At 51.8% G+C, this 13706-nt stretch overlaps 1 protein-coding gene across 1 annotated transcript in view; it reads right to left on the bottom strand.

Annotated features, from left to right (window-relative positions):
- Nucleotides 1-11615, bottom strand: part of GPR26 (G protein-coupled receptor 26) — a 263376-nt gene extending 251761 nt beyond the window's left edge. Inside the window, exon 1 of the mRNA XM_086920306.1 lies at nucleotides 9896-11615. Within this exon, the coding sequence (XP_086776432.1) occupies nucleotides 9896-10557 (662 nt within the window). The 5' untranslated portion in view covers nucleotides 10558-11615. The remainder of the gene's footprint in view (nucleotides 1-9895) is intronic.
- Between the last annotated feature and the right edge of the window lie 2091 nt (nucleotides 11616-13706).

Raw genomic sequence — 13706 nt, 5'->3', positions numbered from 1 at the left:
ATTGTTTTCAAATCACTGTGGTTCACACACATAAGACTGTGCTCAGGCCCCAGCTCTCCACTCAGTTCCCGTTTCCGTCCTTACAAGCCGTCCTGTGCATTCAGATCGAAGGATAAACAGTTGCTGGCATTTTCATGGTTCCGCCTTACAACCTTTGGCAGTTTTGCTTTCTCGTCACTGCCTTTCCTTATTACCTAATTTGAACCAGGCACCCCATCTGCTTACTTGAATCAAAATGTTAAAAGCAAGGTGTTTTTACAAATGGGTTACATTGTTCCTGGCATGTTGTATTAAGTAGTTCTGGGCAGAATTTCAATTACATTGGAGTAATCGGAGTAGTTTTGGTAATTCTGCATTAGTCTTTGCCATGGAATTACTGATAATTATGCACTTACTCCTGCTTGCATAATTAGGAGTAATTTGGAATAAAACAATACTACAGCCACATTTAGCAAACACATGCGCCCACTTGCTATTCGTATTCTGCTGTATTTAGCGTTGTTCTTAGAACAAAGTTTGTCTTAAACAAGAGGGTGCATTATGCACTAAGAAAATAGTGCTAAATACGGGTAGTAAAATCTTACTACAAGAGCATATTTAGTGTGCACGAGCAGCTGTTCATGCTTTATAATCATGTACTGTTTTCATTTAGTGCTATTTTTTAGTGCAAAGGCATGCTCGAATACACTTTGGTCTCGAGAGGGCGTTTTTGCGCTAAAATATAGCGCTAAACACAGACTTGCTCTTCTCATGTAATCTTGCAACATTCTTTAGTAATTCTGCGTGATTACACTATACGGAATTGCATCAGTTATGCCCACCCCCAGTATTAACTGTTGCTTGTTTTCCAGCACCAAGACACACCCTTCTGGGCAGTAGTCACACTTCATAGAACAACGCAGGGCATGAGTCGGGGTACCACGCGGTCCCCATTTATTTTACCGAGTGTACGCCGTCCCCTCTGCCCAAAAGCTGGACTTTCAATGATGGCGTTACTTGCCCGCACAGCCTCCCCGTCGATCTCCCAAGTACAGGGCTGGCTGTCAATCTCGTGTAGCGCACGAATGCGCTACCTATCAAAATTCTGCTTTGCCCTTTGAACCTGCCCCCATCGCCTTGTAACCTTGCCGGGCGCCAACCCGGTTAAGTGCCAGCAGGGCTTTAAGTGGTATGAAAAAACTGGGGGGGTCTCTCAAAGGGGCGTGGCCAGTGTAAAAAGGGGCGTGACATTAAAACATTTACGTCAAAATTCTGTGTTTAGCATAGTGTGCTGCCCTACTTGTATTTTGCTGTTTCTGTCATTGCATCTAGATATGTGATACAACAAGTAACATCAAACTTACAACAAGTAAAGACTATTGGCTTTATCAATGGTTATTAGTTGCATAAGATAAATAAGCTGCAAATATGGCTTGTTACATATAATATTGAAAAAGCTTCCAATTAAAGCCCTGGTGACCCAGCACAATGTTGTTGCTCTTGCGTTTCAGAAAGAGAAGGAAAATCCTGAAAGAAATTGACTCTTTAAAGGATTTCCCTTCCCCCACAACTCACCTGGCATGAAGTCATGCCATAACTTCTCCACTAGTGAGAAGTGAGCAGTGTGAGCAGCGCACATCGATGTGCCTGCTGTCTCGAATCGAGTCTCTATCAGGTTGTTTTACGCCCTGGCCCTTTTTTTTTTCCGGACTGCAGTGAACGCAAACTGCTGTCACTGCAGTCTGAAGAAAAAAACAGACCCCATGTGCCAGGACTCAAAACAGAGCCAGATAGAGACCCGTTTCGAGGTCCCCTGAAAAAAACTGCCGGTGCTCAGACCCCTTGAGACCCGGCCCACTTAAAGCCCTGAGTGCCAGAAACCACCCACTTGTACGAGTAAAGGAGCCAGGGTTTAAGTTACACCCAAGTTGTAATTAACCAACACCTACTCAAAGTGAAAAGCAGTGTGAACTGGGCCGAGGCAGGTCCTATCTATCGGCAAAGAGTGTCATCACTTCTTTTGTAAACTGAGTAAACCTGTGGGATAACGTTGCCCCCCAAGTGAAGCAGGACTTCCTGTAATGAGAGGGGACTACAATTCGTGACATCACTTCCTGTCGTGACGTCACTTCCTGTGACACCACCTGATTTGGAGAGTCCCTCCACTTCATTTTTAAGGACTTTGGAGCAATGAACATAAAGGTGTGAGAGAGGAGCTGCGGGAGACCTGCACCGAGAGTTGCATTGGTTGTGCCACGCCCACCATTGTCGTGAATGCCTGAATTCCCATAATGCATTTATCAAATGCGCTATAATCAGCGCTACGAGTTTTAAAACGTAGCATTATTGTTAGTTAACACTTTGTAGTGCATTTCAAATAGGCGCATTACACTAATAATCACAACTTTAAAACTTGAATCCATTAGATACACCATCAGTAACTGTCCCACCATGGATGCACGCGCAGATCTCTCGTGATAGGCATCTAATCTGGCCAGCAGCAGGCAGAGTTGACACTTTCCGGACTCCCATAGTGCACCTCTCTCCTTCGCTGCAGAACGCGCTCGCGCGTCACTAATAACTGATTTATGGCACGCGCTGGGCTCTCACTACTTAAGCACGAGCAACACTCAGAATATTTCGTTTGACGTCATACACTTCAGGAGGCAGTTAACGAGCGGCCCTCGTTCTGGTAAAAAAAAAAGCCCAGGGGGTAACACGCCTGCTGCAGAGCTCTGCTTCACCTGCAGGGCCATCGTTTAAAGTCTCATCTGACCAGAGCATCTCAAGGGCAGGGTGCATGGCATAGGACCATACTATCTGCAAGGTCTGGGGGTAAACACAACGTGACGTGGAGGGTGGGGCGAAAACTTGGTGTAGTCGCTACAGCGCTATATAACACATATTGCAGTCTTATTTTTTATTGCAAATATGTGTTACATTACACACGTTTGGAGATACGGAGTCCCCGATTATAAAACTTTTGGCCACATGCAAAAACGGGGAGTAAATCTCAGACATGCCGGTGCCGAGGCCAAGAACAGGGTAATCGTAAGAGTGCTCTCTCGAACTGGGAGGTGGGCGCGAGCCTGTGGGTAGCAGCAGACTGCCTGTTCCCATGCTCCAGGGTCCAGAAATAGCAAAATGTGCCTTCCAACATTGGACTGGATGGACTTTGGAGAGAAAAATCAACAACTTACATTTACCAAATATAGTGCTATACGTCAGGGTTGTCTTGATAAGGAGGGAAATGTGGACAGATCTGGGAAGCTGCGTGGAGCTTTCTAGAGACCTGCCCTGCTTCCCACGGTAGTAATATTCAAGGACGGATATCATGTATTTTTGATCACCAGAACCTGTCCATGTTGCCCTGCTCTTAAAAACGGTTTTCAATGGGAATAATTGCTTAGTTCAGGGACATCTTAAGGATTTTGGGGGCCTTTTGACAAACGCATTTTGGGGGCATCTATTCGGAACAGCTTTGAATTTATGATCCGGTATTAGCTCTTTCATGCCCTCTTTGGCCAGGTCAAAGTCAGTGCACAGGCAAACTCTACATGTCAGTGCACTCGTCCAAACTCGACATGTCAGTGCACTCGTCCAAACGCGACATGTCAGTGCACTCGTCCAAACTCCACATGTCAGTGCACTCGTCCAAACTCCACATGTCAGTGCACTCTTCCAAACTCCACATGTCAGTGCACCCTTCCAAACTCCACATGTCAGTGCACTCGTCCAAACTCCACATGTCAGTGCACTCGTCCAAACTCGACATGTCAGTGCACTCGTCCAAACGCGACATGTCAGTGCACTCGTCCAAACTCCACATGTCAGTGCACTCGTCCAAACTCCACATTTCAGTGCACTCGTCCAAACTCGACATGTCAGTGCACTTGTCCAAACGCCACATGTCAGTGCACTCGTCCAAACGCCACATGTCAGTGCACTCGTCCAAACTCCACATGTCAGTGCACTCGTCCAAGCTCGACATGTCAGTGCACTCGTCCAAACTCCACATGTCAGTGCACTCGTCCAAGCTCGACATGTCAGTGCACTCGTCCAAACTCCAAATTTCAGTGCACTCGTCCAAACGCCACATGTCAGTGCACTCGTCCAAACTCCACATGTCAGTGCACTCGTCCAAGCTCGACATGTCAGTGCACTCGTCCAAACTCCACATGTCAGTGCACTCGTCCAAACTCCACATGTCAGTGCACTCGTCCAAACTCCACATGTCAGTGCACTCGTCCAAACTCGACATGCCAGTGCACTCGTCCAAACGCGACATGTCAGTGCACTCGTCCAAACTCCACATGTCAGTGCACTCGTCCAAACTCCACATTTCAGTGCACTCGTCCAAACGCCACATGTCAGTGCACTCGTCCAAACTCCACATTTCAGTGCACTCGTCCAAACGCCACATGTCAGTGCACTCGTCCAAACTCGACATGTCAGTGCACTCGTCCAAACGCGACATGTCAGTGCACTCGTCCAAACTCGACATGTCAGTGCACTCGTCCAAACGCCACATGTCAGTGCACTCGTCCAAACGCCACATGTCAGTGCACTCGTCCAAACTCCACATGTCAGTGCACTCGTCCAAGCTCGACATGTCAGTGCACTCGTCCAAACTCCACATGTCAGTGCACTCGTCCAAGCTCGACATGTCAGTGCACTCGTCCAAACTACACATTTCAGTGCACTCGTCCAAACGCCACATGTCAGTGCACTCGTCCAAACTCCACATGTCAGTGCACTCGTCCAAGCTCGACATGTCAGTGCACTCGTCCAAACTCCACATGTCAGTGCACTCGTCCAAACTCCACATGTCAGTGCACTCGTCCAAACTCCACATGTCAGTGCACTCGTCCAAACGCGACATGTCAGTGCACTCGTCCAAACTCCACATGTCAGTGCACTCGTCCAAACTCCACATGTCAGTGCACTCGTCCAAACGCGACATGTCAGTGCACTCGTCCAAACTCCACATGTCAGTGCACTCGTCCAAACTCCACATTTCAGTGCACTCGTCCAAACGCCACATGTCAGTGCACTCGTCCAAACTCGACATGTCAGTGCACTCGTCCAAACGCGACATGTCAGTGCACTCGTCCAAACTCGACATGTCAGTGCACTCGTCCAAACGCCACATGTCAGTGCACTGGTCCAAACGTCACATGTCAGTGCACTCGTCCAAACTCCACATGTCAGTGCACTCGTCCAAGCTCGACATGTCAGTGCACTCGTCCAAACTCCACATGTCAGTGCACTCGTCCAAGCTCGACATGTCAGTGCACTCGTCCAAACTCGACATGTCAGTGCACTCGTCCAAACGCCACATGTCAGTGCACTCGTCCAAACTCCACATGTCAGTGCACTCGTCCAAGCTCGACATGTCAGTGCACTCGTCCAAACTCTACATGTCAGTGCACTCGTCCAAACTCGACATGTGCTTTACATCTAATATTCAAGGATAGTGGCTTGTGTTTTCAAAATTGTGACGCAGCAGCTCACTGATATTACTGCAAGTAATCTCCGTGACACCCTTTCATTTCTCATGTCTCAGGTGCTGTTTTGATCTAACAGAAACTTGTTATAGCTGTTGCATGGAGCACAAACATACACTTTCTCTGAAAATTTTGTAATAGACAATCACACATCAGCCACATAAAAAAATCTATTAAAGGGAAACGATATTTTAAAAAAAATCTATTTAAGGATTATTCATGGTCATCAGGCCAAGGCACTCTGCAGAACAGAGCTGGCTCTATCAGGGGGGCCTCCTGAAAGTCTGGGGCCCTGGGCCAGAGCCCACTTTGCCCAGGCCTTAAAACGTCTCTGGCTCAGTTGGAACCTATTCCTGGGCATTATCAAGCAAGGTCTTAGTACGTGTTGAACGCCCCTTTCTTTAAACCACTCTGTTTATGAGCAAAGTGGGGAGGCCAGAGTGAGCAGGTCAAAGATTCAGGGAAAGACAGGTCTAGCCTTGAGTGCCACTGCGGTCTGTGGATTTCCACGCACAGGCACCCGCAGGGGAGCCCCTGGACCCGACACCCAGAGGGCGGGTGTCCCGAGGACATGCCCTGGTACTACAAGATGGGATGGCAAACTCCGAGGTGGAAAGCAGGGGTGGCTGTCTTATGTTTCAGCGTCAGGTAAATACGGCGGGGTTCAGATGCAGAAGCACGGAAAGCAGGTCCCTCAACTCTAATGGAGAGGGAGAACGACCATTAGGGGGCCCCCTAGTCAGACGCAGGCGAATGCATATCAGTAACTTGTAGGAAACGCGGGGGGTGGGAGGGCTATCACATACTGCAGGGGGGGGGCTGTCATTTTGACTTACGCAATGCAGATGACGTGTGTCAGGTGTGACCGGCGTGGGGGCACAGGTGGGCATAGCCTGGCACTGGGCATTGCTTCCGGTTGTCTCCGGTCCCTTGGGTTTCTGTTTAGGATTACAGTGTGTGAGGCAATCGGGTCGCCACCCCTATTTCGAATGGACTCAGCCGGCAGGAGACTGTAAATGAATGGCATCCATCCTGCCTGCTCCGTTACTTTAGAGAGCGCGGATCGGCACAGACCAGCCCATGCATGGACCTCCCTATCCCAGTGACGAGAAACGAGTCCAGAAAGCTCGCATGTCTTGAACAGTTTCAGAAAGACGTCCGGCGAATTACGACATGGGAATGAGTTTCACCCGGCCGTGCAAGCTCATGTTCCCGCCCACGTTACAAGCCCATTAAAGGTGTTTTCATTTTCTGTGGGAAATTGTTGTCCCTTTTGTGGCTCCAAAAGCTGGACAAATTCCAAGTAATATAGAGGGCAGCATAGCGCATAGCAATAACTCTCCAAAATGAGATAGGCCTGGGAGCTCGAGCCCAAAGCCACGCTAAGGGCGCGTGGACTCACTGTGCTGAAGACATAGCGCGGAGGTGTAAACTAGGCGGAGGCCAAGACTGGAAAGTGTGAGGGGTGCTGGCAGCCGTAGGTGAGGGCAGAAGGGGGAGGGGGCGCGAGAGGAACGGAAAGTGAACGAGAGAGGGCAGAGCGAATGGCACAAGGGTCGAAGGTAAGGATGTGACCTCTGTGGAAGGGGCGCAGGCAGCAGTGGAAGAGAGAAGGGCACAGACAGTGGGCGAAGGGACACAGGGAAGTTAGCTGGACAGGGTGGTACAGGGAGGACGGGGGAAAGGAGAGAGGCTCAGTGGTACCGTGGGGGCCGAGAGAGGAAAGTAAGGAAAGACGGAAGCCTCAGGGGCAAAGGCACACGGGCAAGCAGAATGGCACAGGGGATAGGAACATGATTGGAGGAAAGGGGTGAGGCAAAGAGAGGGGCACGAAGAGAGGGCAGAGGGGAGGCCGCGGAACAGGGAAGGCGAGGGCAAGGAGGGGGTTCTCGGGAGGGAGAAAGGAAGAATGAAAGGAGTGAGTTACGTGGCTGGGGTGCGAAGGGGGAGAAGGTACATGGATACAGGGTGAGCTGGGGCAGAGAGAGGCTCGGTCACGGGGGGCATGTAGTAAAGACAGAGACGGGTCACGTGAGAGCCAGGGAAAGGAGAGGGGCTCGGGTCAGTCAGACGGAAAGGCACGCGCGCGAGGGAGCAGTCCAGATTAAAGGAAGGGACAGGAGGGGGTGCGAGACGGGGGCACGAAGAAGGGTCCCGAGTAGGAGCAAAGAGCGGCGCCTTGGAGCTGCCAGGGAGAAGGCAACTCAAGAAAGGGTCACGGAGAGGAGAGCGGGCGAAGGGGCAGGAACTAAGAGGACCAGCGGGACGAGTGGCACCCGGGCAGAGGGTGGTGGCATCGGAATTCTAAAGCTGATGACCCTTTAAAAAGCTGTGGTGGAGGGGGAAGTGATGGGAACTGAACACTCACGGACCCGCGCTGGAAGAGGATGGTTACAGTGTGCTGGAGAGCTTCCGTTCTCTGCCGGGGTGGGGCAGGGGCTACGGGGCTTGGGGCACGGCGGGACATTCTTTGCACTCCCTCCCAGGGCCCGGCTTCTGACGGCCGCTCTAGGCTCTCTATCAAAGGAGAAGTAAGCCTTGAGTGTTGTCTTAGACACTGTGCACTCTCGCGTCAGGCTGGACCGGATGCCAGGCGCACTCCAGTCACCATTCCAGGCAAGACCAGGGTGCCCGTCTGAGGGGGCTGCCTCGGCTGCCAAGATGAAGGCATGGGTCTGGACTCTGAGAAACTCTGCAACATCGTCTGAAGACTAGAGAACAAGAGATGCAGGAAAGATGCCAGCCAGGCATTCTCCCACCGTGCTCCATCGGACCGGAGTGCCCTCCCAAAGGACAGATGTCGGACCCCCTTCCTCCTCTTCGGGAAGGAATAAAGCGCCCACCAGCAGCTCGCGGCGCTCTCTCTGCTCACTGCCTCTTTGCTGCATTCTCTGCAGGCGGCGGCGGCATGCTTGCCCTACTCCGTCCTCACGTCCTAAGCACTGGAATGACTCCTCTCTATAGTACAGCCCTCTGTAGCTATGCAGGTGCTACGTAGGCAAGGGTGAAATGTGCATAATGTCTTGCGCGAAATGGCCCCAAATGTATGCAAAACTAGGCATGATTAGGCGGCTCTGCCATGCCGTATACTTTTTTTAGTGCAAAAGAGTTCCCACATTCATTTTTGTTGTAAAGAGGTACTTTATTGTTAAAAATAGTGCAACATGTGCATGAAGCGAACAAAAAAGCCACTCCTATCCGGTTCATTTACGTTCTTCCTGTGGTCCCACAACAGTATTTTTGCTCGAATGAAGTCTCAGTTATGCAACAAAGCCTAAGGGTCTAACATAACTACCGTAACCTGAAGCCGAAAATTACATGAGATTACAACCGGTGTAATTTAAATTTCACACGTGCCATGCTGTAAGTCTTTACACATATGCGTAGGAGCATTAACAACCTGTGAGTTAAGCAGAGATACATCAAGCGAGTCTGTGCTTATAGATATTTTCTTGTCATTTTAATAAAATCAGATACAAGAAAACTGGCAACACCGAGGGGAAGCCAACACGTGTCACCTGTGGGACTTTATCAAGGCTGCAATATAACCATATTATAACATCCAGTGCTATAAATCAAAACATAATAACAAGGGGGGCACCCGAGCACACGCACATTTTGCCAAGAACATATGGCAGATATTTAAGAAAGTAAATAGAAGAAAAGACAGGGTCAAACGTCTGCTTTTTTTTATATCCACGAACAGCCCATTGCAGGACAGGGTATAGTAACACGAAATCAAGAGTGCCAAGTGTTGTGATAATGTAACGACATCTAATGTGCCAAGAATTGTAGTACAATCGTTGACACACTTTGTAAGCATCACTCCAATGTCGCCTAGGCCCATTTCCTACCCAATGGCAGCTTTGGTCCAGTGGATTCTGGTTCATGTGATGAACCTGTGGTTTTACTGTTCCAGGGTTGATGTGGGTCAGTTGAGGGTGATCCCCACTTATCTCTCGGTTGATGCAGTCTCGGGAGCTGTTGCCCCTCTTTTGTACTTGCCTCTTAGCCAGAGCGGCCAAAGACACAGGGAGGGTAGTACAACTCTTCAATTTTGTAATCTAGGGTGGATAAGGCCTATCTTCTTGGGGGTGGTGTGTTGGGATTCTGGACTCCCTAGCTCTGGGTGGATAGATCCCACATGTACTACACGCTCTGTCTCCACTAGAGGGAAGTCAAAGTCGCAGGATCTGTGGTACAAAGCTGCCCTCTCTTTTCCCGGATACATATGAGCCCTCGAGTTGTAGGAATTATTTACAGCCCTTGTATACTTACCCCAGTTGCTTTGTGTGTGGCCTCTTCCTGTCCTGTCCAAGGACACCTCAGGGCCCATGTGGTTTGGCTGTGGATCCCTTCCTGCCCTGGTGAAGGTCCCGCCCTTCAGCCAGGCACACACAAGCACTTACCTGGGGTGTATGTCTACCAGGAGCACCAGGGTCTGCATGGTGATGACGTCGATCCTCTTGCAGTGGAAGCGCGCAACCTTCAGAACCTTCAGGTAAGTGAAGCAGAGGACCAGGAAGGACAGCAGGAAGCTGAGGGAGTGGAAGACCACGGTGAAGACCACGAAGGGGGTCCGCTCCCCCTGGCTGTGCAGGGTGCAAGAGGCGTAGAGCTGGTGGAACCCAACCCAGGAGAGGCAGAGGGCCACCACGGGGAAGGTCACCGAGTGCACCCAGGTGTAGGCCAGGATGGCCGCGGCGTCCTTGTAGCGCATCTTGGACTGGTAGCTCAGAGGAAAGACCACCGCGATCCATCGGTCTATGCTGAGGGCCGCCATGCTGAGCATGGAGTTGGTGGTCAGGAAGGTCTCCAGGAAGCCCACCATGAGGCACAGGCCCTCGCCCCCCGGGGCATGCCCGTAGATGATGCCCGCTAGGGTCAGGGGCATGTTGAACACTGTCATGAGCAGGTTGCAGAAGGTCAGGTTGAGGATGAACAGGCCGGGCACCTGCTTGCGGATGTCGGCGCTGGCCAGGAAGCAGATCAGCACCAAGAGGTTGGACAGCAGCGCCGCGATGATCATCACCACGACCAGGAAGGAGGTGAGCGCTCCCCACAGGTCCATGGCGGGGGCTGTCACAGCATGTCCGCTACGGAGGCTCCAGGGCAGAGGGGTCTCGGGCCGTCACCCCTCCAGCCCCGGAGACACCGCTCCTGGCCTCCCGAGGTGGCAGACGCGGCCAGGGGTCTTTCCATTGGGGCCGAAGGAGAGAGACAGGGTACCAGGGACAAGTTATCAGCTCCGGAGAGGCAGTCTGGTGAGAGGCGCCCTGAGCCCAGGAAACTCCAGGGGATGAGGCAGGTCCCCTTCAGGAATCCACCCAAGGAGCAGAGGCCGGACCCAAACGCATGAGAGACCCGCTCCACTTACAGGCGCTAGGAGCAGAGACTGCGAGCCGGGGAGAAGCGTTCGGCTGTGGGGCACCAGGGAACAGAGACTGTGCGCCACGCGAGGAGGGACCCCCTAACTCAGTGAAACAACGAGCCGAGACCGCATGCCAGGCCGACGAGACACCCCCCAACTTAGGGGCACCAGGAGCAGAGAGCATCTTCCAGAGATAATCATTCTTGTGTAGGATATCGGGAGCAGAGACTGCAGAAGAGACCCCCCTCGGGCACTAGCATCAAAGTTGTCCTTCCAGGCGGGGAGGGAGTCACTTGACTCAGGTGCTTAAAGAGTGGGACAGGATTCCAGGAAAACTCAGAACCACAATGAGAGCAGGGTGTATGCGAGTCTGGGCAGAGAGCCCCTCGGCTCACGTGCTCACAGCAGGTACCCCCCAGGAGGCAGGCGTGTCAGCTCCATCGCAGATACATATCCTCAGCACCCCGTTTCCACTGCAGTCCGCTGCATCAGGAGTCAGTCAGGTGCCCTCAGACCAGCGGGCTCCAGTTCAGGTACCCCTCTCTCAAGACTCCAGTGTTTACACCTTGGCGTCCCACGCTTGACTTCTCCACAGGTGCCACGTGCTTAGCTCCACGGCACGCGCCTCTCCAGAGGAGCGCGGCACTCGCAGGTCGGCACGCGCAGGTCAGTACTCTGCACCGAAGGAACCTCTCCCGGGGTCGGAGGTAATCGTCCCAGGGGCTGAAGGGCTGGTATTCCTCCGCAGGAGCCTCAGTGTCGCCGATGTCTTCAGCTCAGTGGCTCTCGCGATGTACCTCTCCCGGAGACGCCCGGTGCGTCTCAGCCCCTCCCCAGCAGTGGGCGGAGTGGGCCGGCTGCACTCGCTGCCTCCTCTCTGTATTGGATGCAGCGATCTGATATCAGTGCACAGAGCAAGGGGGCGTCTGAGCCCACCGTCTTCGGAAAGTAGGGCAGCGCTGAAGGCGCAGGCATCACTAGCCCGCCCCCGCGCACGCGAGGAAGAGGGAGAATGGTCCTCACCTGATGCCACCCTCCCCCTCCCAGTCCGCGCCTCCCGCGGGGCGACTCCCGGCTCGCCCTGGAGGCTGAGGGGGCCTAGATAGCTTCTGCCTCTCCGCTGTCGGACTTGGGGTGCTCGGCAGAGCAGCTGTAGCAGACGAGGGGCACTTTCTTCAGCTCTGATATTAGCGTTCAGGGCAGAGCGCTGCAGCCGGAGCCCGCTCAGCACCCGGGGCATGGTTAGGAGCAGAGGCTGTGGCACTCGGGCGAGGATCAATCAGTGCACCAGCTGCGCGCCAGAATCACCCACTGCGCTGCCAGAGGCTTGTGGCAAGAATGGCTTGGGTCAAGGCCAGGGCACAGGCTCGCCCTCTGTAATAGGCCCGCGGTGGCAGCAGGCTCACCCCCTGCAACATGCGTAGGGACGGGTTCAACCACCGCCATGGGCTGGGGCCAGACTCACTCCCCCGGTACCTGCTAGCGATGGATTGGCCATTGTACTATAAGTAGGTCTCGTTTCGTGATCCATTGGGGGACCCTTATCCAGGGGACACGTTTATTATTACTTTTCGAGAGGCCCAGGAGGCACTCGGGATGGGACCAGGGTAGGTCCTGCCAAAATAGCGAAACGGCAAGGGAAATCTGGACAGGGTTTCCACCCACTCCTGTCCCGACACATTCCTTGCAAGATATCCTACAACTGGGACCAACCCGGCACACTGTCACTCATCAGTATAGGGAAATCAGTTCAATCATCGCATAAGGGCAAGGGGGCGTGGGTAGGGATCTTGGGGGTTGTTCACTGAAAGGTTATGGATACAGCCTGCGCACAGACCAGGGAGGTCGCCTGTTATGCTCGGTTCAAATTAATCAAATTAAGCTTCCTTCATAGAATGCAAGATATATATCCCGATAGAGCTGCTCCCTGCCCCAGCAGTCAGGTGCTGGTAGCCATCTTTATGCACTTAGCCTGTGATTGCCCACATTACACCAACACTGGGCGCAAGTCTTTACTACATTAGTGGTAGCCACGGCAACTTTTTGGATCCTGGCCCCGTACAGGGCCTATTGGGGGTAGTTTCCAAAGCAAAGGGTAAAACGATGCACCATAAGCATATCAGATTGACGTTGATCCTCGCGAAAAGGAGCGTGGCATTGGGATGCATGCGTACCCCTATCAGCCAGCTACCCTAGATGTGCAGAGATGCGTTGACATGGGAGAGGGAGGAGGAAAAGCAAATCAACGTGACTAGAAGGGATGAAAAAGTGTAGGATGACCTGCAAACATGGGGGAGTTGGTGGATAGCTTCGTAGTGGGGGAAGATTCAGAGGCAGACATGGACACTACTCCCTAGGGCACTCGAGAATTGGTATTCTTGCACTGCATCATCATTTAGGGTGCAATGGGGGTTGAATTGGAGGGGAGATGGGCAGATGATTTGGGCTTACACAGTTTGTGACACTATTGAGGAAAAGGCACCCCATAGGAGTATTTTTAGGTCTAAGAGAAAGGGGGAAAACAATAAAACTTGAAAAACTCCCACACGACCTATATTTCTTCTATATAGGCCTGCTGGGGTCCATGGGCTGACGAATACTGAAATCAAAAAATCATAAACATGTGCATACTGTTATTTGTCTTTTTATTTGATTATAAAAATGTATTTATGTTTTTCCAAATGTAATTTATTTTTCCATTTGATCATGCAAAATTACATAATTAGAAACAGATTATGGAATCGCATATACACCAAAGACAACATTTCCACGTAATGATACATTAAGTGATGACTTTCCGTTGTGGTGGTGTGTGCTTTTTCCGAACCCACAACGGAAATTCTTTTGAT

Source organism: Lissotriton vulgaris, chromosome 5 (assembly GCF_964263255.1).
Source record: "Lissotriton vulgaris chromosome 5, aLisVul1.2, whole genome shotgun sequence".
Classification (NCBI taxonomy): Eukaryota; Metazoa; Chordata; class Amphibia; order Caudata; family Salamandridae; genus Lissotriton; species Lissotriton vulgaris.
Note: the sequence above shows the minus strand (reverse complement) of the source record. Positions and strands in the feature narration are given on the sequence as shown.